General features: G+C 43.5%; 1 protein-coding gene across 3 annotated transcripts in view; it reads right to left on the reverse strand.

The window, feature by feature from the left end:
• Positions 1-937: 937 nt before the first annotated feature.
• The window catches only part of C1H18orf25 (chromosome 1 C18orf25 homolog), a 169,503-nt gene continuing 148,247 nt past the window's right edge, over positions 938-22,193 (reverse strand). For all 3 annotated transcript variants that reach the window (XM_029580709.1, XM_029580684.1, XM_029580692.1), the window contains 2 exons: positions 7,311-7,437; positions 938-3,819 (listed from right to left, as the gene is read on the reverse strand). In XM_029580709.1, the coding sequence (XP_029436569.1) occupies positions 3,630-3,819; positions 7,311-7,437 (317 nt within the window). In that variant the 3' untranslated portion in view covers positions 938-3,629. The remainder of the gene's footprint in view (positions 3,820-7,310; positions 7,438-22,193) is intronic.

The following is a 22,193-nucleotide window of genomic DNA, read 5'->3' on the forward strand; positions in this document are numbered from 1 at the left end:
GACCTCTTTTGCCAGTAACAGGACTTGAGCTCCAGCATCGCCTTCCACGAGTGACTGCTCATCAGGGATAACCATTTTCAAATCTTCTGCAGAGTTTGAGGCGAGACCCAGCACTGTGGTCCTTCAGATGATAGCTTATTGTGGTATGCGATCATACCGGAAAGAGTACACCCTGATGAATATCATAATTTAGTTATTGTGGAGCTTAGGGTGATAAACTGAAGGGTCTGCTAGCGAGTCAAGGGCTATGGGGTAGAACTGGTAAGACACTGCATTCGCTATTGTATAAAAGTTTCACCGAGGACATTCATCTGGCCTGCACACCACATAGTACCAATGAGTTAGTAATTTAAGGTGTAGGAGTATGTGGCTCCTTTTGAGTAGTTTATGTACAATTGCACAGGATTCCATGTAAGGGCTCTGGTGTAAACAATTTTCCAATAAAAATGTGCTGAAACCGCTTCCCCCACATCTTCAATCATAAGCAGCAAAAGTGTGACAGGACCTGAAACAAGGCAGAAATAGGGTGCTAAATTCATATTATGAAAATGTGTAGCCAAAAATGGACAGGGATCAAGTCTTCATGTTTAAGCATAAAAAGGACGTTCGGGGAGGAAGCTTTGAGAACTGCTTGCTGCTGCCAAAGCAAAAGTGTACAGAGCAAAACGTGAAAAGAAAATGAAACAGGTTACTGTTTAAATAATACACTCTAGTTTATTTTATTTTAAAATAGTTTTAACTTTTATGCTACAGACTCATTTGGAAAAAAAAAAAAAAAAGTCAAAAGGTCGCATCTTGCACCAAAAGAAAAAAAAAATATATATATATATATACACTCTGTTTTATTTTAATTTTTTTTTCTCCAAAGACCATTAAATACTACATGGAAACAAGAACTAAATTAAAAAAACAAACAAACTGTCAAAAAGAGCCAAAGCAGAGTTGCACATTTTAATCATTCAGCCTAAGCAATGATGTCTTCATTGCAGTGGTGCGTGGTTCACTGGCTGACCTGCGACAGCCATCAAGTGCACTGGTGCTTAGCCAGCTAAAGAAAAGCAAGGTAGGATGCAGGCCTTCTGCGCAATAAAAAGCATATTCCTATGTATCCAGTGATTGCAAAATCTCTTTTCACTCTTTATCTTTTATGAACATTGGTTAAAAGAAGGAAAGAAATATGTAGTGTCTTAAATTAAAACACAAAATAAGCATCAAAACAGAAATGCATGATTAAAACAATAGTGCACAATCTGAGGAAGTCTCGTTAAAAGTTATAATAACATAGGTACGTGTGTGTGTGCCTATATAAACAATATAGAGATAAGTCTATATACATACACACACATCTCTATATATGTACATGGAAGTCACATCGTATACATAGTAAGAAAACGCACTTTCTTTAAGGGAAGGGTTGCCAGTGTGTTTCAATTTTCTTTGAAGCAGATACCGAGGAACACAAACCGCAAAACTGAAATGATTCTTCGGAGTTACCCAATGGTGCTTCTGCGCCTCTAAATGATGCATGGGTTAGGGGCCATTATACGATACCAGTACTGCTGGAGCTTCTCAGTGTCAGGAAGCATAGGCTCCATTCCATGCTGATTCTACCCCTGTCCTTTACCCAGCTGTACAGAAACACCACTGTTTGTAAGGCACCAGGTGTATCTTACAGGGAATGGGCATGCTCTACACATGCTGTTTCTTAACATTCAAGAAGTGTTCTTATCAGAACTAAACCATCTTACAAGTACCCTTCCAAAATCCTTTGCCCTGATCCATTTATTGTTTTTCACCTTAATTCAGGAGCAGGAACAATCTGGATCATGAAGCCAACATGTAATAATTAATCTGTTAAGCGGAACAATTCTAAGCATCAATCAGGAAGCCTGCTGAAAGCAAATTCAAGTTTAGCAAAAAGCTGACTTCTGGCTAGGATGAGTCGTCTGATCCAGCCTACACACTGCCCACTATGGTCTGCAGGAAGGGACAAATCTCAGTGTTCCTTATCCATTTATGGTTTCATCCAGCTCTAGTGATTTCTTGCCTGAGCCACGGATGCAGTGCACAAATTGCAATTGGAATACAAGTGTAAGGTCCTGTGTCACTAGAATCAGATATACAGAGAAGGTTTCCTTGCTTTGTCTCGGAACTGGATCTTTGGTTTGTCTAATGCTCCCTCCAAGAGGAATGCCGATCCGTGCGTCGGCCTGGACAGCCACCAATGCGCTTCTCCCCAAAGTGAAAAGCCGGCACCAGAAAGGAATATCATGCTGGGATCTCCCGAGGTCACACAACTGTGAAAGGGGATCTCGGTTATGTCAAAATCTCGTATGGTTGAAAGAAAACAGAACCCACCACACACTAAAAAAAATGCTTCTGAGACCCCCACAGCAATTAGTAACCCTCCATGGAGGAGAGAGAACTAGGACTGAGTCATTAAATACCTATAAAGAATAAATAATGCACAAAAGGCAAGCAATATCCAGAGGAAAGGCAATTTTAAAAGAAGGGGTCATGATATAAGGCTGGCAAGGACCAGGAATAATAGAAGGGCTATGGAGGGGGCAAAAACAGTAAGAGAATTTTAAAAAGCATGGGATAAGCACAGAAAAAGCCTGGGGGTGAGGAAATGGGGATAAAGCCATTAACCAAAATCTGCAGTAGTGCAGAAGGAAGAAAGAAACAGGCAGATGGGCTTTCTGGTGTTTATATGTCCTGTATTTCTATACATCAGTCACTATTTTCATGGTTAGTTCTGAATTGCTATAAAGCAGCTCCTCTATACCTACTGTTGGCAAGGGTTACAAATGACTTCAGGCAGAGTGGCACCTGACTGGGTCACGCTAAAACAGGCAGTCTTATTTGTGACATCCCAGCCAACACGGCCCAATCACAGTTAGCGTGGCTGAGATCATCTGTGATGCTTGTGCTCCTACGACTGCTCCTGGAAAAAAGAGCAGCCTAAAAAAAATGTAAAACAAGAAATCATACAAGTCACAATCAACCAATTGTGCATGTTACCATTTCGCCGCCTGCCTTGCTGAAAGGTAGCACAGTACACAGTAGATATACAGCTTTTAATTCAAAAGATCAGCAAGTGCCGTAAAGACCTCATTTAAAATCATCGCCTGTTAAATTCATTTAAACAGAAGACAGTGGTCAAAATGCAAACGAGCCTCAGTGCAGAGCAGACTATAAATCAACCATAGTCATCCTTTTCTACACTTAAAAGTTAAGGTCTTCTACACTACGTTTAAGTGCTGGCAGTAGACCCTGATTAATCTATGGGGAAAGGCTATGCCTGTTACCAGTGTTAACACAGAGGGACGACAAACTTCAGAAAACCTAGCCAGCTCGCTAGCGATTAAGATCAGATTTACCTAGGTGGGAAGACTGTCTCAATCAATGACAGAATTGCCAGAACAACCTGTCTCCAGCTGTTTCAATTCTGGATTGTCTGCAGTCCTCTGGAGGGAGGCAGGCACCTCTCTTTCACGGGTGACAATTTGCTCCCGCCTGGCTGTTAAAGGGGAAACCCGCCCCACGATTCGATCCCAAAGCTGAAGCCGTTACAATGCACCTTGGCGCCACAGGAAGGGGGGGGATGGGACACAATGACAGTGTGGTCACAGTAGGTATTTGCGTCTGTTGTCCTCGTCCAGGGTGAGGTCGACTACCTCTGGGGGTGAGGACCAGTTCTGCTGCGGCGCCACTGCTGTCCATGATTGTGTTTGCCGAGTGGTAAGGTACTGCGAGCCGGAGGCCTGCTTCCACGAAGCCACGCTCTGAATCACGCCTCCCCGAGGATGCACACACCTGCCAGAAAGGGGAGAGAAAAGAAAAAAAAAAGCCCCCCACTTATCATCCAGCCTCGGACTTGTACACGCCAACCCCTCTGATTCTAGACACAGAAAACTGCCCGTGGAATATCCCTTTGAAAATCCTGCAGTGGGATTAACTGAGAATAGATCGAGCAATCTCCATCTCTATTGCCCCCTCCCCCCAATGTCCCGCAAACCTCCAATCCTGCCCGCTTTTGCCCTCTTTTTTACACACGCCCTCCCAGCGGAACACGGCTCCCCCTGCATTTTTATTTTCTTGCGTTCGCTGACACCATGCTTCTCACCTTTCCTCCTTTTATAAGGCCAGTGGAGGGGGAGTGTGTGCTCTTTCTGGAGCCCCTGGGCTGGGATGTCTCCCTCTGGAGGAGGTTGCAGGGCTGATAGCTCCCATTACGGGTTGATGAGATCATCCGAGCAATGGCGGGTGGTAAAAGCCCTGGGCCAGACAGCTTTCCATTCAAAATTTACAAGATTTTCCCCAAAGCTAGTGGATCCCCAACTGGGTATGTTGTTTAACTACATTTGCACTCCTGGGGCAGATGCAGGCACTTTGACAGAGGCTCTGGTAGTATTAATATATAAAAATCCAAAAGGGACACTCTGGTTCATTTATCCTATAGGCTGCTTTCCTTAAGAAATGTGGATGTGAAGCTGTTAGCAAAGATAATGCAGGTAAGGTTGGAGGATATTATGCCAACTCTAGTTCACCCAGACCTGACGGGATTTATAAAGGGGCGGCTCTCCACTAATAATCCAAAGCGTCTATTTAATATTTTGCATGTGGCAAAGAAAAAGAGGACTGGAGGGGCTATATTATCTGTAGACCCGGATAAAGCGTTTGACAGAGTCTCATGGCCTTTCATGTTCTCAGTGCTAAGTCATTTTAGATTTCCAGAGACATTCATATCCTGGATACGGGCATTATATTCTAGATCGGGAGCGAGGGTAGTGTCCGAGGGGGACGAGACAGCGTTGCCCTTTCTCCTCATTGCTGTTTGATCTGGCTCAGGCGGTTCGGGTTTCCCCGGCTATGAAAGGAATTCAGTTGGGAGGTGAGATTCATAAAATCTCTTTGTATGCAGATGATCCCTTATTATATTTGACAAATATCTCAAGTTCCATGGTAGAGCTATGAAAGCTTCTGGAGCAGTATGGTTCCTTGTCCAGATAAACTGTTAACTATTCCAAAACCGAAATAATGGTGGGAGAGGAAGGACAGACCATTATGGGGGGGTAGATATGCTTCAGGTGGCCCCGGGCTTTAGAGACCTGGGATTGTGGGTGTCTAGTGATTTTTTGAAATTATATGGGGATAATTAGACCCCCTTTATCTGCAAAATTCAGAAAGATCTCAATAGTTGAAAGCATCTTCCTGTCTCTCAGGGAGAGTTAACACGATTAAGATGGCTATATTGCCTCGGCTAGTTTATCCATTTATGCATTTGCCTTGTGACATCCCAGTGATGGTGTCAGAGTGCTATTATAAGCTTCTTATGGCAAGGAAGGCCTTCAAGATTAAAATACAAGGAAATGGTAAAACATTAGAATGCGGGAGGGTTGGGACTTCCCAAAATCCATTGGTACTTTTGGGCATGTTGGTTGGTATTCTTATGAGAAAAGCTGGGAGCTGACCCACCACAGTAGTGGTTAGAGCTGGAAAAACAAGCGACGAGGGGTGTACTTTGGCGCCTTTATATGCCAGCTACCTCCACTACCTAAGATTGATTATTAGGGCTCATGCAATAAGAGCACATACGTTGCGGGTTTGAAGGTTGGCCAAACAACATATGACATTACCAGAAGGATCAAGGTCTTATATGACCTCTTTAATAAGGAACCCACAGTAATCACAGTGTACACTCTCTCCTGACATGGAAAGGGGGATAGTGGTGGGTTTAAAGTTATTTGGGTCAGTTGGTGGAGGATGGGCATTTCAAATCTTTTACAGATTTGGTGAAGGACTTTCAGATTCCGCCCTCCATTAGATATTTGTACTTGCAGCTGTGCAAGACATTTAAAGGGGATGCCCATAGAATCTATTCTGGAGGAATGTGAAGGGATAGAGGGGGGTTCTGTGCTGTAAAACAAGAGTGAAACACTTGATATATCAATTCAAGCTGGGATGGGGGATCAGGGGACTTCTCCTGATTTGATGCAATCCTGGAATGAAGACTTGGGGAAAGACTGGGATGGTAAACACTGGAAAGCTATTTGGAGAAGGTCAAGAAATATAACAATATGTTGCAAGGGACAAGAACTCTTGTACAAACTGCTGCACCAGATGTACCGTACCCCGTATTATTCACTAAATCTAGCGAAGTCAGGAAAGTGTGTTGGAGAGGTTGTGGATGGGATGGAACATGTGGTGGGACTGCTTATATGTACAGACCTTCTGGGCAGAAGTTGTGGATTGTATTGTGCCCAAACATTGGTACTAAATTCAGCCCTGTGTCTCATAGGGTACTGGCAAGATAGGCCCAGTATATGTGGAAACCGTACAATGGTGGGCCACTTTTTCCATGCTGCATGCTTGGCAGTGGCCCAATTATAGAAAAGATCCCTTACACTCTCCTGCTGGCAGAGCAAGGTAGCTGGCAAAGCTCAAATGGAAAAACGTACATATACGTTCCGAGACCAAATGGATAAATATGATGCAGAGTGGGGGCTTTACTGGACATGGTGTAACACAGAAGTCACTGGGGGGTAGACGTGTCTCCAGGGAGTAAGGTGAAAAGGCGGAACTTGTACTGGAGATTTGTAAAGTTACTTTGCATGTAATTGTGATCATATAATGCCATACTAGATCGACATAAGTTTATTTATGTCTTGGTGATCCTATCCATATTGTAAGTTTGTGCGGTTATAAACAAAAAGTTATAAAAAAAATATTTGGGGGGCTGACGTGAGGACCCTGGCTCAGCCACAGCTACATTTTTTGCTCTGGGTGGCAGGAGAGGGGAGACTGGCTGCTGCTTGGTCGCTAATGTATTTATTTTTTTGTTATCCTGTTAACCTTAGGATAAGTATTTTTCCAACCAGTTGGCCAGATAACGTTAGCTGGCCAGTGATGATATAGTATTTTACTAAAAACATGCATACATATTTTATTCCTAATATGGATGTTTAATGCTTTTTTTGGTTTGACTACCTGCTGGTGAGATCCCTAACCACTGCAAAATCAGTGGACCCAGAGATAGCAACCACATTTGATTGGCCAGAGTTAGTCTGCCGCAAGAGTGCTTTCCAATTTCAGAGACAGGTTTAAAATTCATTCTAAAAAGTATTTGGTTACTGTTATCAGTACAAACCATGCGGTCTGTCTTGTGCGGCATTGTGTACTACATTAACACTAGGGAAATCATATATTACGCACGTTGAGAAATACTTTTAACAACGATGGGAGATTGCGAGTCTTCCAAATTTCTTTAAAATGTTTAAAAAATAATCGGCATTATTAATTAATACCTGGCATGCTCCTGAACGCCCACTATTTCCACTTCGCTGTCCGACGAGGCGATGTTTATTTCTTTGTTGACCTGTGCAGTGCCAGATGAGGTTTTATCACTTGCCAAGAAGCCTGGCTCCAAATGACCTACAGAAGAAAAGGGTTTGTATTTGAAATGCTTAGAAAGATCATTTATGAATCTTATGAATCTACTGTATATCTTTCCTTTTTGGCAAGTTTCCTCTTGTTCCTTCAGCCTTTGGCTTCTAACTCGATAGCAACTGGCTTCTGTTGGGCTATGGAATCATGAGCTTTCAGTTGGAGCTACCTGTTTTGTTTTTTTATTCTATTCTATACCCTACTCATCTTAATCACCCAGCCATTATAATAACAATCATTGGTCAGGGGCCATAGAAGGTCACTCCCCCAAGGACACAGTAATGTGGACCTCAAGTCTAGCCACTAAGGATCATGACTGAGTGACAGCTAAGACTTCCTGCTCCCCAAGAGCCATGAATGAGACTTCTGTAGCATAAATGGACAGTCTGGGGAGCAGAATCCTGGCCTCAGAATCGAACCCAGGTCCTCCACATGGCAGTGAACCTCTAGGCCAGACCAATCTATTGAATTTCTATAAAACACTGCTTGTTAAACCTACAGAAGTAATTAAAGCCACAGTCCCACATACATTGGGGTCAATTTTCAAAGGGCTTAGGCTCTTAACCTATGGAGTAAGGCTCCTAAATTTGCCCTTTTGAAAATTTACTAGGGTTGAGTGTTTAAATGTAGGCTCTTCGCTTCATTAGGCACCTAAACCTAGGTTCTTAAAAAGTGGGTGGCTACCTGGGTGGAGTTACAGTGGGGAAACAAAGTTAGAAGCTTAGCACTGATTTTCAAAAAGACACCTAATTTAGAAGCCTAAGTCTATTGAATGAATATCAGGTTTAAATTGAAGAGCCTAACTTTTAGACCCCTAAACAAATAAGAATTATCAGCTGAAAACTGAAATTGGCTGAAAATAGACACCTAACTTAAGCCTGGATTTATCAAAATGCACTAAATATTGCATGTGATAGAAAAAGGGGTGTGTTTTATGGTAATAGGCAGTTTATCGCAATTTGCGCTATTACCTATGCGAAGCGTGATAACTTTTTCGCACTTTGAGATAAGTGCCAGAATTGTGGTATTTCCTACAAACAACCACTGAGGGGACCATGTTTACTATCAGGGCCACTGGGGGGGGGGGGGGAGAGAGAGGAAGAGAGAGCGAGCCTAGCCATAATGCCCTAACACTAGATAGGTATTTGTATCCCTATGGGAGGCCCACCTAGTAACTCGAGGTGAGGTTTAGGTATTAGTGTAGGGGTTAGGGGCCACTTTGACATTCAGAGTGAGACATTCGAACAGAACAGTGCTCTCGTGAAGATTTGATGACCCTCGGAGTGAGGAAACTCACTCAAAGATGATATTTGTGCAATGTTCTCTCAACCTAGCTTGATGTTACCCAGGTACTTCTCACTTTGAATGTCAGAGTTGCCCCTAACCCCTACACTAATACCTAAATCTCACCTTTATTTACTAGGTGGGCCTCCCATAGAGATATAAATACCTATCTAGTGTTAGGGCATTATGGCTGGGCTCACTCTCTCTCTCTCTTGCTCGCTCTCTCTTTCTCTCTCTGACGGCCTGGATAACTAGGCTGGTGCTCCGGGAGCTTCAAAACCACTAAAACAGGCATTGGAGAACACATTGCAAAATGCGATAAAGCCTTAACGCAACCTATCGCACGGCTTAACGCTACTGAAAAAGGTGTAGCTAAAATCGGCATTAAAGCCGTGCGATAGGGCTTCGCAAAACAGTAAACCCAGCGCACCCCCCCCCCCCATAGCTCCTCCTCTTTTTCGGATTTGCATCGCACCATACGTTATGGTGCTATCGCATGTGTTAAAGATGTTTTCGCTTGCGTTAAGGGGTTTTCGCATGCATTAAAGGTGCTTAACACATGCGAAAACTCCTTATAGCATTTTGATAAATGACCCTATTAGGCACCTAACTTAGGAGCCTAAATTCAGGAGCTCAGCTTTTTTTGAATATTGGCCCCATTATGAACATTCAAACTTGCAGGAGGCATGCTATTCAATGAAACTCGGTCACAGAGTACTTGTTGGAAGATATGGCCCACCCAGCCTGACCAGCTGCCGCTGCCTACTATGCCACCATAGGCGCTACCCAACCTCTTCCCTTCTCACCACTCTCATAATAATGAGTTACTTTGTTTTTCAGGATTCTTAAATGGAAGCTTTTGAGATGGCTAAGGTACTCTCTCTTCATCGGTAATGTTAAACTTATCTACCTTTATTCCTTGTCAATGTTTTGGCACATCTGTAAAAAATGTTTTTTTTTAACTGGCTTAAAAACTAACTTTGGCTGTAAAAAAATGGCATCTTGCTGAATTCAGAGTGTGACTACCTTATTTAGTACAGCAAAACTATCAGCTAAGTGCACCTTTACTTCACCAGTACCACCCTTTATCAAGAGGGCTGGGCCAAAATTCCCAACTGGAGTTCCATAACCAAACCGCAATCCAACTTTTGGATCCATAATGTTTGATGTGGAAAATGCTGCCACAACAGAAATGAAGTGCCCTCTATAAAGAACACAAGAGCAAAGTAAGATCCAGGAATCCAACTGCGATGAGAAAACTGCTGAAGGCCCACCCCTGGGTCACTAAGATCACACAGATCAGTCCAGCTTGCCTTTCACGTTCCCTTTTCGGTTGCTCTTCTGTCAGAGCACCTCACAAGCTCTGGAAAGACGTTGAGAAGGCCGTAAATAAGGACGTGGGCGAAGGAAGACATGAACGAAAAAGCTGGAGAGGACCAGCTGAAATTAAAGAAGATTTCAGGCATTTCCTAAAAATCAGAAGGGAAGGAATAGAGTGAATGTGGAGGAGAGGCGGGAGGTCACCAGTGAAAAAGAGCCAGTGAATAAGGCATGGAAGGTGGAACCAAGGAAAACTGAGGTGACTTGAGGAGTCAGAGTGACTAGAGATGGGCCTACAGCCATGGGAATGACAGGTCCCCCGATTTGCTGGTTTTGTGTTACTGGGACTACAATTCAGTAAACTCTGCCTGTAGTCAAATATGCAAATTATGGGCACAGTATAGAATCAACATTTGGCCCATCTCTAGGGCTAATGTTAAGATATTTATTAGCCCTGCAAAAAGGGCAATTCTTTCCTCAGAGAATGAAAAATGGGAACTCTTATGTTCATTTAGCACAAAGCAACAGGACCAAAGAAGGGAGACAACAAAACTAACTTGGTTAAGGTGCAACATCCTGCAAGCGGTCAAGCCTGTATGTGTAACATTTTGGATACATCCTTAACTAGAGTAGTGCAGGTGGGAGCAGCTAGCCAGGCTGGGTGGGCCAAATGGCCCTTATCTGCTGCCATTTACTAGTTGGTCAATATTGAAAAGGGTTTGTCTGGCTATGTCCCAGATTTAATATCAAATACCAAAGGAGATGCAAGAAGAATTGAGAGGTCCAAAACTTAATAACTGTATGTAGAAGAACAAGGTCTTTTTAATTCAAAACGGCAACGCCATTGCTCAATTGTCAAACATAAACAGTTCTCTTTAGGGTCCCCTGACACGGACCCCATGTTTCGCCTGAAGGCTGTGTCGGAAGGGACAAGTACATTTCTTTAAAACTGAAACATAAACATAAACGTATGTATAAATATTCATAAGAACAGGACCGCAAAAACTGGTACACATTTTCAAAATTATGCCAATAAAGCATACCTTAGATTCACGAAACTGACAAGGCAAGGAGAGCGGATGGAAAAGACAGAACCCAGCACTTAAAGGGAACAGTTTTGGCGCGAAAATAATGAACTAATGAGAAATTAGTAGGTCCGACCATGACGGCCAATCAGAAAACAGAAGAACAAAAATATAACAGTGAGATTAAGTATGAGAATAGACAACACTGTAATGTAGCACCAGTCATTAAATCCGAAGGGGTTAAACAATGAAATTGAGGGGCAATACTTTATTTAATGAGCCCGCTGGAGGCAGCAAGCCCCGTCATGTCTGTTACCTGTTAATACTTACAACTGCTACTCCAACAGTCTCAAAGGGATGAGAGGGAAGTTGCTATAAGTCAAATTTTCTGTGTCTTCAGAGTCTTAAAGATGTAGCATTAAAGGAACCTTATTGTTTATTTATTTAATGGTTTTTTATACCGATAACTGTTTGCACATCGTATCAGGTGGTGCTAATGTTTTTCTTCATTTTATAGACTCAGGTCCAACCAGCACCAAGAGTTCTCATCAGCTCCAAGGGCTGGAAAAAGGCTTCCCCGGGATTGAACAAGTCGCCAATGCAGCACGCCTGATCCCCGCTGACCCCATGGACAGGCGACTCAAGGACCAAAGAAAGAAGACGACAAAAATGACTTGGACAAGGAGTGAGCTCCTGCAGGCAGTAAAGCTAAGAGCTGGGATATATTCAGAGCCTCCGGCTTCCCGCGGAGGATTTTCAAAATTCTGTGGTAAATCTGCATAAATTTGCAATTTAAATAATGTACATTTTTTTATCTTGTTATAAAAATAAAGATATTTTTTGTGTCCAGTTATTCTATTTGGTTCTTTAGTAAAGGAAAAGGGATCTTAGTGATTGGGGCTGGGGAGGAAAGACTGGGATTGGGAAGAGAGCTCAGAAGAGGGAAAGGGGAGCTTAGAAGAGGAATACGAAGAAGGAATCTTAGGCAGGAGGAGTAAAAGGATAAGGGATAGAGGAGGCTAGAGGCACAGAGGAACAGGGAGATGAGGATGGGGGGATTCAGAAAAGATAAGGGAATGAGAGAAGAGGGAGGGAGGGAGGGAAGGAAGGAAAGAGGAATGAGGAGGAGGCAGGTGGGAAGAAAGGGAGTATCAAGAAGGGGACAGGAGAGAAGACTGGGATAAAGAAGAGGAGGAGGAAAGAGGAAGGACTAGAGAAAGAGGGAAGACTGTGATGGGGTGGAAAAGGAAGGAAGACACTGCTCCCCCAGTTACACCCCCATCCCCTCCAAAGATCTTCTGATCCCCTCACACCACAACATTCTCTCCAGTCTCCTCACTCCACTTGCACCCAGGGTGCTCCCCTCATTCAGGATGCACAACCTCGTCAAGCTTCTCACTCTCTCCCTCATTTTCACAATGGCACTTTCTCCCATTCCACAGTCCCTCAATCACGTTCTTCTCTTATTCACTCTCCCTCCCCTCCCCATGAGCCCTCACTCTACCTCTCTATCGGGAATCGGAGGAGAACAGCCGCTTTTCAGCACCTCGAGCTGCAACTTCCTCCTCGGTGCCGCGGCTGCCGCCAGGGCCTGTCTTGTGCTTTGAGCCCCGTTTTGTCACTCCTGGACAAACTCTGTGTTTCAAGGACTCTCTAATTGAACAGAATCTGACACAATCTCTACATGGTACTGTACAAATTCATCGCAAAAGGGAATGTGTGGTTGCACTTTGGGCTGCTCGTTAAAAGTAATCCGTTTATTGCAAAAAAATCTCTCTCATTAAATTCCAAAGACATTCCTGGCGCGCGCACACGGATGCGATTTTCTAACATGCGTGTGCTGGCATGCACATGATGGAAAATCTGAGGGCCACACGCACATGTGCACTGGATTTTATAATCCGCGTGTGTATGTGCGGTCGGCGTGCGCAAGGAGGGGGGGTGGACTTCTGCAATTTACGCACAGGCCTTCCCCAGTTCTCTCCCAGTCTGCTCCAATTAAGGAGCGGACTGGTCGGGAACTTCCCTACCTCCCCTACCTAACCTCCCTCCCCCTTCCCCTCTCCTCCCCACTTCCTAAACCCCACCTTTTTATTTTTTTCTTCTTTGTTATACAACTTACTTCAGCTCCCGAGCTGAAGTTCTGCGCGCTGGCAGCCGGGTCTTCAGGACAGCGAACAATGGCGCTGTCTCGGCCCGCCCCACCCTTCCTAGAACACGCCCCCGGCCCGCCCCTTCGAAGAGGCCCAGCACTTATTCGCGTACTGGTGTTTATGCGCGTGGCCGGGCCTTTTCGAAAATTCACCCAGCACGCGCCAGGCCCAGCCAAGCACGTAAATGCCAGGATTTACGCGCGCGGGCGGTTGAAAATCTACCCTTTAGAGTTTATGGTTCCTTGACACAGCCGTGTTTCGCACAGTTGCTGCGTCAGGAGGAACATACAGGAGTTCTCATATCATAGTGAAAGAAGGTAGACACACGGTTATGTGGCATACAGGTCTCAAGCTGGGTTTCAGAAATTATGTAAAGATTTTTTGAAACAGTCGTCTACCTTCTTTGCAATAAACGGATTGATGAGCAGCCCAAAGTGCAACCACACATTCTCTTTTGCAACTGAGGGATGCATGTGTGCCTTATACTCCACCTTTTGATTGTGCACTGTACAACATTAAACATGACATCTTTCTGCGACTGTTAACGCACAACTACTATTTATTTGCTGATTTGAATAGACTGAAAATAATAAAAAAGTGAATATACACACTACTGAAAATTACCCTCTAAATGTCCAGAAAATATGGCACAAATCTGCATTTTGGAGCACACCTGACAAAGGGACCAATACACAAACCCAGCAGATGATATGTAGAGAGAGACATTCTGTTTAGATGTGCCCCTGCGATTGTTTTAAAAAAGGATGATGACCTCTCTCGTGTGCACGGGACGTTTCTGTAGAAGGCTCTTTTCCTGTTTATTTGTGAAATGCCACCAGGGCAGGCGGAACAGTTCTCTGAAAAATTCCTAGAAAATCCAGGGACAATTCACTGCGGATGACTTGAGATGCTCCCAAGCAGAGCTCCAAGATCCTGCCTGGTACCGAGAAGAGGAAAGTGGATTATTCAGAAGGCAATTTAATAGATATCCCCAGACTGTACAAGATACAGGGGATCCTTTGAATTAGTCTAACCTGAAGAAAGAGGACAGTCCAGGATAAACTGCATTTTAAGAAGGAATAGAGTCTCTAAAAAGAAAATCATTACTTTTAGTAGGAAATGGTAGGTTAAAGAATTAAATAACAAATGCGTTAAAACTGAGCAGATGGTTAAAATGAGCAATACTGAGAAGCACAAAGATAAAAATAGCATATGGCAACTATATGAAACCAGATTAACTATTAAATCCATAAAACTAATTAAAGGAATAGAAAGCCACAATTTAAACTTTATTTTGAATTGAAATAATGCAATCATCTTTTTTATATTTTCTTGAAAGTCCTTAACATTTTTTGGAATACACAAGCTTATATGTGCTAAAATTGCCCTCAGGATCAGCAATTCTTAGGCTGTAAATCACACAGATATATGGTGACAGACACAAAAAGGGGTTGAAGTAATAGAAGTTTGAAACTTGTCAGCAGAAGGGTCAATCATCAAGGACTCTGTGAACTGAAACTATTGCCCTCTCTTCTAGCTGCAAGACACCAGCAGTTGCTGACTTCCAAACCACATCCAGGTCTTTGTAGCTGCTGTATGGTTGGGCCAGAAATGAAGGTGCAAGAATCTTTGTGTAAAAATGAAATTCTTCTAAAGGAACATCACTCCGTTCAGGAATTATATCAAATTCCTCCTTGGTTTAAGAGATCTTCCTCTGTCCATGTCAACCTCACCCTTGCCTTCCTGTTCCCTGCAGGCTGTTTGCAAAGAGAGTGACTGGAACAGGAGCAAAGAGATAGCTGACACTGAGGTTTTCTTCAAATGATTGAATTCAAAGGTGGAGAAGCTTCAGGAATGTTGATTGTGTGGCAGGTTGTAAATTTTGTGGCAACAGGCTAATTATGCGATTTCTATTGTAGCCAAATAATCGCAGAAGCCTAGAGGCACCAATTATAGGTTTTCAGGTAGTTTTATCTAAACTGAAAGCAATGACACCAACTCTTATTTTTCACTGCATGTAAACGTTTGCAAGCCAATAAGTCAGATAATAGTGTTGTCCAGCCTCGAAACACAAGAAATGTACGGAATAATGTCTGAAAAATGAAACAAAAGAAAAAACCCTGAGCTACCTGAATGACTATTTAAATATGTTCATTGTAAAAAAACAAAACAAGACCCATATGCCCTAGTGACAAGTAGAAGAACTTCCAAAATGTGTTAGGAGAAATGTCCTTCCGAGTAATCCAAACCCTTTCCAACAAACACCATTTTTCCAGACCATTTCCCTAAAAGAGACATGAAGCAAAACTTTCTGAATGCAGACTGACGTTTGACAGTTCTAATGCCTCGCTTCACCGCACATCAGTCAAAATGACTTTTGCCTGCTGAACTGACACATGCCACAGTTAAAGTCAACTGCTGCTGTCACCATTGATGCCACTTGTGCAGAAGAGAATGTCTGCCAAAAGCGATGCAATGAGATCGTCAAAAGGTTCAAAATAACGTCATTGTATTTTAGATATAAAGGTGGGAAAATGATGAAGGATGAAATGGAGGTGCCAAAGTGCAGCAATATACATTGCTACTGCTTATCAACACATCACACTGAAGATGACAGTCACTGACAGGGGTAGTCTGATTATTAGTTAGCTAAGAAAACTCATTCCTTTGGGACAGTGTTATTCAGCTGATGGCTTAGGTGCGCAATTTGAGTCTGTTGGGTTTGTGGCATATTGTGGACTCTTGGTCGAAGTGGCGATGACTCCTCCCACTGGGAGGGGCCCCGTGGGGAACCACAACGATAGGCTAGACTCAACAGCAAGCGGACACAGAGGAAAGAAAACTTTATTATTCTGCTGTGATGAAGATGATCCTTGTCCGAGGAACGCACAGTGCTGTGGTCCAGCGATACCACAGTAAGACTCCAGATAGTCTCAGTAGTAATGTAGTTGATGATCTCACCCAGATGTAGCGAAGGTCTGATAGTGTTCCGCAGCGCGGGATAGGCCGTGAACCTGAAGGGTGGAGCGAGGAGAGCTTGGAGCGTAGTAGTACTCACAGGGTAGCAGCGATGATAGCTTCCTTCGGTAGTCAAGTGAAGAGAAGGACCCGTGGTCCAAGGCGCAGGATAGGCCCTCGAGGAGCGAGTACCTAGGAGCACCAAGGGTACCTGGAATAAAGCAGACAAGACCCCCGAGGGGCGGGTGTCCTGATGGTTAGGCTGAAGAACCCCGGAGGGCAAGTAGAAGGGAGGGGCCCCCGAGGAGCAGGTACCCAGAGCTTCAGTAGGTAGCAAAATACCCCGGAGGGTAGTGAGGAATCCAAGCGAGCAGCTTAGAAGTGGTCAGAGTAGCAAAACCGAAGTCCTTGCTAACTCATATTGGAGTGGAGGTTTAAATACCTGGAGGTACTGAGGTCATGCGGTGGGGCCGCCCCCGAGGTTCCCACCATGACACGTTTAAGAACGAGGGCAGTGCGTGCGCCCTAGGAGGCCTCAGGAAGAAGCATGGCGGATGGGGACGCCCATGCTGGCTCGGAGACGCCGAGGGGTTCGGCAAACAGCAGCAGAGGCAGCCACCCTTCCGAAGGAGGAGGAGGAGGAGACAGCTGCGACTGACGGAAGCAAGAGAGTCACAGTTTGCCAAGCCACTTTTTTTTTTATCATTTCATAAAGATTTACATGAAGAAAACTTGAAAGGAAATAGGGTACATATCAAATGAGTATTAAAGAGAAGCAAACAATAAATCAAAAGTAAATACACTATATATATTTATACATACATGTTTAGGATCTAAACTTATAGATCCTGAAAACCCAAAATCTTGGTTCTTGCCTTCAAGGCGATGCACTGCTCTGCCTCAGCTGCCAACTCATCCCGCATGTGCCCTCCGGATCCCCGTGCTCCTCGTCACAAGCCCACCTATGAGTGCCTACCTCTAAGGAACGAAGTTTCACAGTGCCAGACAGCCAGCCTTCTCTGGCTCAGTGCCAATCCTTTGGAAAGCTTTGCCACCCGACATCAGACTAGCCCCTAACTGTTTATCGTTCAGAAAACTGCTAGAAACACAACTCTTTGAGGCAGCTTGTGCGCCAGATACCTAAGCTTGCCTATTTCTCAAGCCTCGCTCGCTGCAGGAAATGTGTTCCTTTAAGAGCCTGCTGGACATGCAACATATGCTTTCTCTAGTGCTCTGCCACACAGTGCCTTACCCTAATGTACTACTCTGACGTATTTTCTCTGACATATTTGTTTTGGTGTCCTTATAATGTATCCCTGTGAAGCCTACTATGCCTTTATATACTTGAGATATAATGAGTTTAAGCGGTAGATTTTAAAAGCCTTGCGAAAATGAGCTGCGTGGGAGCAACGTGAATTTTAGATAGCCGGGAAGGGCGCGTGTACATTGAGGTAGGCGTGCCCAGAAAAAGTAGGTGGAAAAAAGGCAGTGTATGGGCATTCCAGAGGCAGGGCCAGCACTGACGCACATAACTTCAAATTTTCCTCAGCCAGCGCGTGTAAACATATGTGCGCCACTTTGCTAGAGCTCCTCGTTAGGCGCAGGAGTCCGGTGAAAAGAGAGGAGAGAGAGACCTTATAAGTGATGAAAATTCTAACAAGAGCAGTTGTTTTGTACACTGCAGTGTCTGCTATCTGCATTGTACAATTTAACTCCTTCTCATTACTTATAAGGTCAAAATTTCTTTACTGTAACACCACCCCGCTAACCCGAACCCACCTCCCAGAAACTCAGCCCAATTCAAAGTGCCCTCTTACAATGGTCCATATATAGAGTATCAGACTGAGCCTTATAAAGAGTCTCTCTCTCTCCCCCCCCCCGATATTCATTGGACTTCGGCACCTGAGGAGCTGTAGCAAAGTGGCGCGCATGTGAAGAGTATTTTATAACCTTCGCGCGTAGGTAATAAAACAGTGCGTATTTCTGAAGACGGCAAGACACGTGCGTCTATGGGTGTGCCCGCGGCCCTTTTAAAATCTACCTGTAAATGTTGACCTGAGGCAACATGCATTGGAAAAGCATGAAATAAAGAAACAATGATGCTGACTAATCGGAGCACAATTTAGGAGGGAGATCTGTGAAAAGATGAGGAGCACACCAGAAAAAGGGACTCAAAAAAACAGTAACGAGAAATAAATCATTTTAACAGAGAAAACATTATAATAGTGAACGTTACATAGACCTTTAACTCAAAGCATCTTGGGCCACCATTCACCTGCTCCACTCTATTCCTGGAATCTAAAAAGAAACAGAGCTGCAAAACCTCAAAGAAAATATACTGCATATTGCCAAAAGTAAGCAAGTATTTACAAAGAAAATAGACCTAAACTTTAGTACCTAAACAAACAGCTTTCTGGAGCATGCCTAGATACATGTTGTCTATGCTCCTGAGTGATTTTACATGAGTAAGACATAGCCACATATTTTGCCCAAGAAATAAAGTCTGTCATCTCTGAAAAAAAATTCAGGAGAGTCTCTATCCTTAAAGAAGACAAATACCACCAGAAAGGTAGCTCTCTTAGCCACTTCATCACTAGTTCTCTCTGTGATGGCAATCAGATCTAAACTATCCTGAGACTGCTCTCCTCGTTCTTTACTTACCAACCCTTCCCCAGAACAGACCATTTCCATCAAGTTATTGTGTGAATAAATCCAGCAGAGAGGTCAAGGGAACAAACTGAAAATGTATCCTCAGATTCAATATCCTAGATTAATTTTCCAGGTTTTCTAACTTCTAATAAACCAAGTTTTTATTGTACACCAAAATAGCCTGTATAGAAGACATTTGGTCCATATATAGAGAAGACAGGGCAGTCTAAGCAGTGTCCAGAGTCACAGTGGTAGGTCTGGCCAGCAATGACCTGGAGACTAGATCAGTTAGTGCAGCAGATAATACAAGGGTATTTGCCAGACCTGCTCCAAATGTTGAAGGCTAGGCTAGGCCAGGAAAAACGTAGCTGCTTCAGAGACCTTCACTGCAGCAAGTTCTTCCTTCTGCAGTAAATTCCTTGGCCTTACGACCACTGCTGGGCCCACAGTTTCCTCTGTGACTGAGTCTCAGCCTAATTTGCTTTCCTTCACTTTGAAGTAGCAGGGGCGAACTCTGCATACTTTTTACGGAGTTGGGAGCCAACACTGAAGGGTTCACTCAGCTGTCTGGGCTTAGTGATATTTCATTATCCAGCAGGGCTGCTGATCCCTCACAGCTTCCCACATCAGATCCCTTGGATGATACGGAGAAGTGAGCACACAACAAAATCTGCTACGAGGTCCTGCCGAGATAGAATTGAGGGAAGCCCCCTAATATTTTCCTTGCATTTTCTCATGCTAACAGGCAATAATAGCAAGGATCTCAGGGAGCTTCTTACTAGCTCAACGCTGAGCAATCTCCAGTCTGCCATCTTGGATTTCTTCCTCACGTGGCTCTTTCATGCTAGAAATTTTCTTTTTAAACAGAAAAAACTACAATGCATGGTTACTTCTACTTTAAGACAATACAACAAAAAATACTGAAGAATACCAAGGATGAGACAGATGTTCTAGTATATGAACAAATCTACTTTCCCTTCACCATTTTATATTGAGAAAATTTCTCTCTGTATGGAGTCTATGTACTAAACTGTGTTAAAAGCAATATTTGCGTTATCTGCTGATTGTAACACAAGTGCTAAAGTGGCGCTGAAGTCCCAAAGTATATGTGGCAACATCAATATGGCTGCTTTAAAGAGCCCATGGTCACAGCAATGCTGCCATTTTGGGTAGCTCAATTTTCTCCACACTAACCGGACCTGCTTGGCCCTGAACCACCCATCCACTGCCAAGCACTTGTGGATGCTGTGTCAATGTCATCATTTTGAATTTACGATAATAAAACCAGACCCTCGTATACTAGAGCTTAATATGTTCGCTTAACAGCTGTTTCAATGTATTTTTTTGGAGGAATGCTAAGCTTTAATTACGTTCATGTTCTTTAATCATAGGTCTTACTTGTTTTATTAAAAACATTTTTTTGAAATCAAAACATTTCCTTAACTTAAATATGTGGAAAATTACCCGAAACGTTAAAAATTATGGCACTTATCTTTATTGAATTTTGCATTGATAGTGGTTGCTCCTCATACATGTCATTGTAATCTGCATGCTTTCGAGGGTTGTGGAGCACGCTGAGATCTTTTTCTTTCCTGTTACGTTGAGAATGCTGAAATAAAAAAGTTCATCTCCATTGCCCCTGAGGAAGAATCGAAACGCTTGGCTTGTTGGGCTTTGAACTTTGAATATATAAAAAGTTACAGTAGAAGAACAAGATCCCGTGTCTTAAATTAAAGCGTGACAAATGAGGAGCAACCACTATGACTGCAACATTCAATTAAGATAAGTGCTATCATTTTTTACGGTTGGTGTAATTTTCCACATATTTAAGTTAAGGACATGTTGTTTTATTTCAATCGTACTAAACACAATTTAAAGATTTGGATGTTTCTTTGTATGCATACCTAAGTGAAAACAATCCAGTTTATCTGTTAAGACTCAAGAATTCTGCATCCACCAGAAGTTCTCTCTGCTATCCATACCCCGAGATCACATGTTCTGTGGCCAATGAACCGGTTGGAATTGGAAGGCACAATTTTGCCAGATGTAATCTGCTTTGAAGTGTCACGAAAGGCAGAATGTAAATAAATAAATAAATAAACTGAGCAAGCTCAGTTTTCATTTTTTCTCCCCATTTCTCCTGCTGGTTTCCAAGGAGCCTACAAGGAAGCCTGGCACATGAGGGTTCCTTAGCAGTGCAGACGGAAGAAGTGGGAGACCTCAAACACTCCAGGAAAGAAGATCAAAGAAGAGCAGAGTTCCTGAAGAGGAAAATCCAGACCAAGAAACACAGATGCCTCAGATGTTTGCTAAGGAGGTAGAGGAAGAGGAGGAGGAAAATGCAGCTGTCAGATAGACCTAGACACTAATTTTTCTGCTGTCACATCGATGTTTTTGCCACTAAGGATTCACTTCTCTTATCCCATCCCTTCTTCAACATTTGCAAAAGAGTAAAGAGGAAGCAGAAGAATTAGCAACCGGGTCTGTCGAGCAGGTTGCACTTTCCTTCTTTGCCTCTGGTGGCATTGCAATGTCCTCGCTCCCTCCCATGCAGGGGTCTCCCCTCAGGGGCAAGTGACAGTGGACCCGCCAGTTCTTTCCCCACTCCCTCATTCAATTGGAAAAGAAAGTTTTCACAGGGTGCCAGCAAGACAAGGGAGACATGAAGGAGTCAGGGAGGTGACAGACAGGACAATTTTGGATTTCAAAAATAAATCTGCCTGTCTTTGCACAAGCCAAATGCATGTCCAAGCAATAGATTGCCAGTGAACAGAGGTCTTTGTTATCATCGATATTGTTAGTGTAGACAAAAACAACTGTAGGTGTTCAAAGACTGGAGGTTGAAGAGCAGTATGAGGGTCAAAAGCTGTCTTCAGCTGACCAGTTCTTTTGGTTTCAGAGCAGAGCTCAGTTATGTGAGATTTGGGACAGTGGCAGACTGGGTGGTGCAGCCACTGCAGTGCCTACCCAACCGGGTGGTTATTGAAAGGGGGACTGGTCAGGGTAGTCAGATTCTTCTTTGGGTCTGCCCACTGCATGCTCCTTTCCGTCCCCCAACCATGTTCTTGGACACTGTTCTTTGAATAACCTTTACTGACACATGAGACAGAGGGTTCTAAACATGCAATCAAGTCAGTTTTCTGTTCTCCTGATCTTCTCCACTCTTCTGTGACTTCCTCATCTAAAATGCATTAGCTTTCTTACTTCTACCCTCTGCACTGGCAAACAATCACCATGTACCAACCTTAATTGTTTACCCCTTTAGAAGTCAGTTGGAGAAAACAAGAGAAAGGAAGAACGTAGCATGCTCACGCTATTTAGGGTGCCCTCAATAAGCAGCATGCAGACCAATGTA

The sequence above is a fragment of the Rhinatrema bivittatum genome, chromosome 1 (genome assembly GCF_901001135.1).
Source record: "Rhinatrema bivittatum chromosome 1, aRhiBiv1.1, whole genome shotgun sequence".
NCBI lineage: Eukaryota > Metazoa > Chordata > Amphibia > Gymnophiona > Rhinatrematidae > Rhinatrema > Rhinatrema bivittatum.